At 55.2% G+C, this 2,664-nt stretch overlaps 1 protein-coding gene across 1 annotated transcript; it reads right to left on the reverse strand.

Annotated features, from left to right (window-relative positions):
• Positions 1–254: 254 nt before the first annotated feature.
• On the reverse strand, positions 255–2,299 carry LOC123049178 (AAA-ATPase At3g50940). Its single transcript, XM_044472155.1, has 2 exons — positions 1,086–2,299; positions 255–989 (listed from the first exon to the last, which is right to left on the reverse strand). Exons 1-2 carry the CDS (start codon positions 2,211–2,213, stop codon positions 639–641), a joined length of 1,479 nt encoding a protein of 492 aa, XP_044328090.1. The 5' UTR covers positions 2,214–2,299; the 3' UTR covers positions 255–638.
• Between the last annotated feature and the right edge of the window lie 365 nt (positions 2,300–2,664).

A 2,664-nucleotide genomic window follows, 5' to 3' on the forward strand; every position in this document is an offset into this window, starting at 1 on the left:
GTTAGGCAAGTATCGTAGGCCGTGTTGGACGTGAGGTTGGCTCTTTGAGCCCTATATAAGTGAAATAAAAAGCCCCGAAAAAACAGTGCGTTGAGCAGCCCAAAAACTTTCTGTCTTTGTTCTTTGTTCTAGTGGCCACCACCTCTCGATAGGATCCGTAAGCCAATAGTTTTTTCCTACTCAACCAGCAGTGTGGGACTAAATTTACACATATGACATACAAGTCGAATGGTCTTTGAGATTTAAAGAAAATATTAGACTGAGATACAAGATTTATTGGGCCAAGGCTCGTAAAATCAAACAGCTTCTTCCTCCCAACTAAAAAGAACTAAATCACGCATCAAGCTATGCATCCAGCGGTCCAGAAAAAGAAGCTATGCATCAGTAGAGAGTGCAAGCATAACATTGATCAAAGATCGATCTAAAGAGCATGTGCACAAATGATGCTACACATTCAGAGTAGTAATAATAATCCTGCAGCAATGTGATAATGCAACCACGAGACATTTGCAAAACAAATGTACTCGTTAGATCGGCTAATTCCTAGACTAGCAAGCTAGTTCTTGATGTGCGCTGTAATCGAGTTACTTCCCTCTCCCTGCTTAGTTCTCTTCATGCACTTCCTCCATCTTGCTCTGTCACTGCTTCTTCTCTATGAGGAACTCCGTGAGACCCCGGAGCACGACGTCAGGCTCATTGGTCCTCAGCAGCATCTCGGACACCTCGGCCGGAGTCACCTGCACCGCCGTAAGCAGTTCCTGTATCTCCGGGAAAAGGGGGTGGTCGTCGACGAGGAAGTAGTTCCGGGCCAGAGTCTTGAATGCCTCCCAGCAGCAGTAGCCCATGTAGACGTGCATGTCCATGCGCCCCGGCCGCAGCAGCGCCGGGTCGAGCCGGTCCTTGTAATTGGTGGTGAAGACGATGATGCGTTCCTCGCCACTGGTCGACCACAGCCCGTCGATGAAGTTGAGCAGCCCCGAAAGCGTGATCTGAGTTCGCCGTACGCACAAGTGAACATATGGACATTGAGATAGGTACGTAATACTATGTTCACACAACAATGCAGTGGAAACGTCCGTAATTACCTCCGATTTGCGCTTGGGCGACGGCGTACCGTCCGAAGTTTCTGATGAGCCGCCGCCGTCTTCTTTGCAAGCCCGCGCCGGCGTCTTCCTCTCCTTGCTGTCCACCTCCCTTAACATGGCATCGCAGCAGCAGTCGATGTCCTCGATGACAAGGATGGACTTGTCGGACATGGTGACGAGCAGCCACTGCAGCGTCGTGTTTTGCACGTGGCTGAGGTCGAGGTCGTAGATGTTGTAGCGGAGGTGATTGGCCATGGCGGCCACCAGGCTGGACTTGCCGGTGCCGGGCGGGCCGTAGAGAAGGTACCCGCGCTTCCACGCCTTGCCAATCCGCCGGTAGTGGTCCCGCCTGTTGGCGAACAGGTCGAGGTCGGCGACGATGGACTGCTTGAGCACCGGGTCCATGGCGAGCGTGTCGAACATGGCGGGGTGATGGTGGTGCAGCCTGAACCATGTTCGGCCCTCGTTCATGCAGATCATGAGCGAACGCTCCCGCAGCCTCGTCTCCTCGGCCGCCCCCATGACGAAGGGCACGTACCTCTCCATGGCCATGTCCGTGTGCTTGGCGTCGAAGCTGAGCTTGAGCAGGAACTCGGCGGAGCCGGATTCCCCGTTCTTGGACTTGTTGTTTCCTCCTCCGCCTCCGTTAGTCTTCTTGACGGACGACCACAGGAACTCGACGCCGTCGAAGACATCGACGCCGTCGAAGACATCGACGGTGGAGTCCCCGGGCTCAATGAAGAGGTGCTTCGTCCAGCTTCTGAGGCCGCCATCGTCCCTGGTCGCGGACAGCGTGAGCTCGAGACAGCGCATGGCGCGAGGGTCGAGCCTGCAGGACAGGTACGTCCGCGCCGCGTCGAAGAGAAGATTCTCCTCGCGACCGCCGCCGCCGGTCTGGATTCGGATGACGAGCGTTCGCCGCTCCTTGGCGCCCCAGCCGAGGCGCGCGCGGAGCACGGACGCGGCCCAGCGCACCGCGGCGCGCAGCTCGTCCGGGAGGAGCTCACGCGCCATGCTCCGCGCCAGCACGGCGTACGCGGCGGCCGAGGCCGCTGAGCTGAGCGCCTTCCGGTACGCGTCGGCCGCCTTTCCGCCATAGGCACCCGCGGTGGCTGGTGAAAGATCCATCAATGCCGTGGCCGCTGGTGGGAGTGGTTTCAAGTTGAGCTGAGGACTGTGAGGTTGGCTTTGCTTTTGACGGTTGCGCGCGTCTGGGCGTAAAATTAACCATGGATGCAGTAATTGGTGGTGTTGCCATGTGGACGCGCTGGTAGGACCGAAAAACCACCGTCTGGTCACACTTGGTCCTGGAAGCGAGACGTCGAAAAGAAAGCCCTTGGCTTGACCGAGGACCAGAGCCTTCGTGACTGAGCTCCAACTATGGACATGTTTGGATCCATGGGTTAGAGTTAGTTTGGGTTAGTTTGGACTTAACTAACCTAAAAATATCCAAACAGGAGAGTTAGTTTGGGTTAGATTCTAACCCATCCAAAAAAAGGCCCTGTTTGAATACTCTAACTCGGTTAGAGGTTAGAGTTAGATTCTAACCCTGAACTAACTCTAACCAAAGAGATGTTTG

Source organism: Triticum aestivum, chromosome 2D, assembly GCF_018294505.1.
Source record: "Triticum aestivum cultivar Chinese Spring chromosome 2D, IWGSC CS RefSeq v2.1, whole genome shotgun sequence".
NCBI lineage: Eukaryota > Viridiplantae > Streptophyta > Magnoliopsida > Poales > Poaceae > Triticum > Triticum aestivum.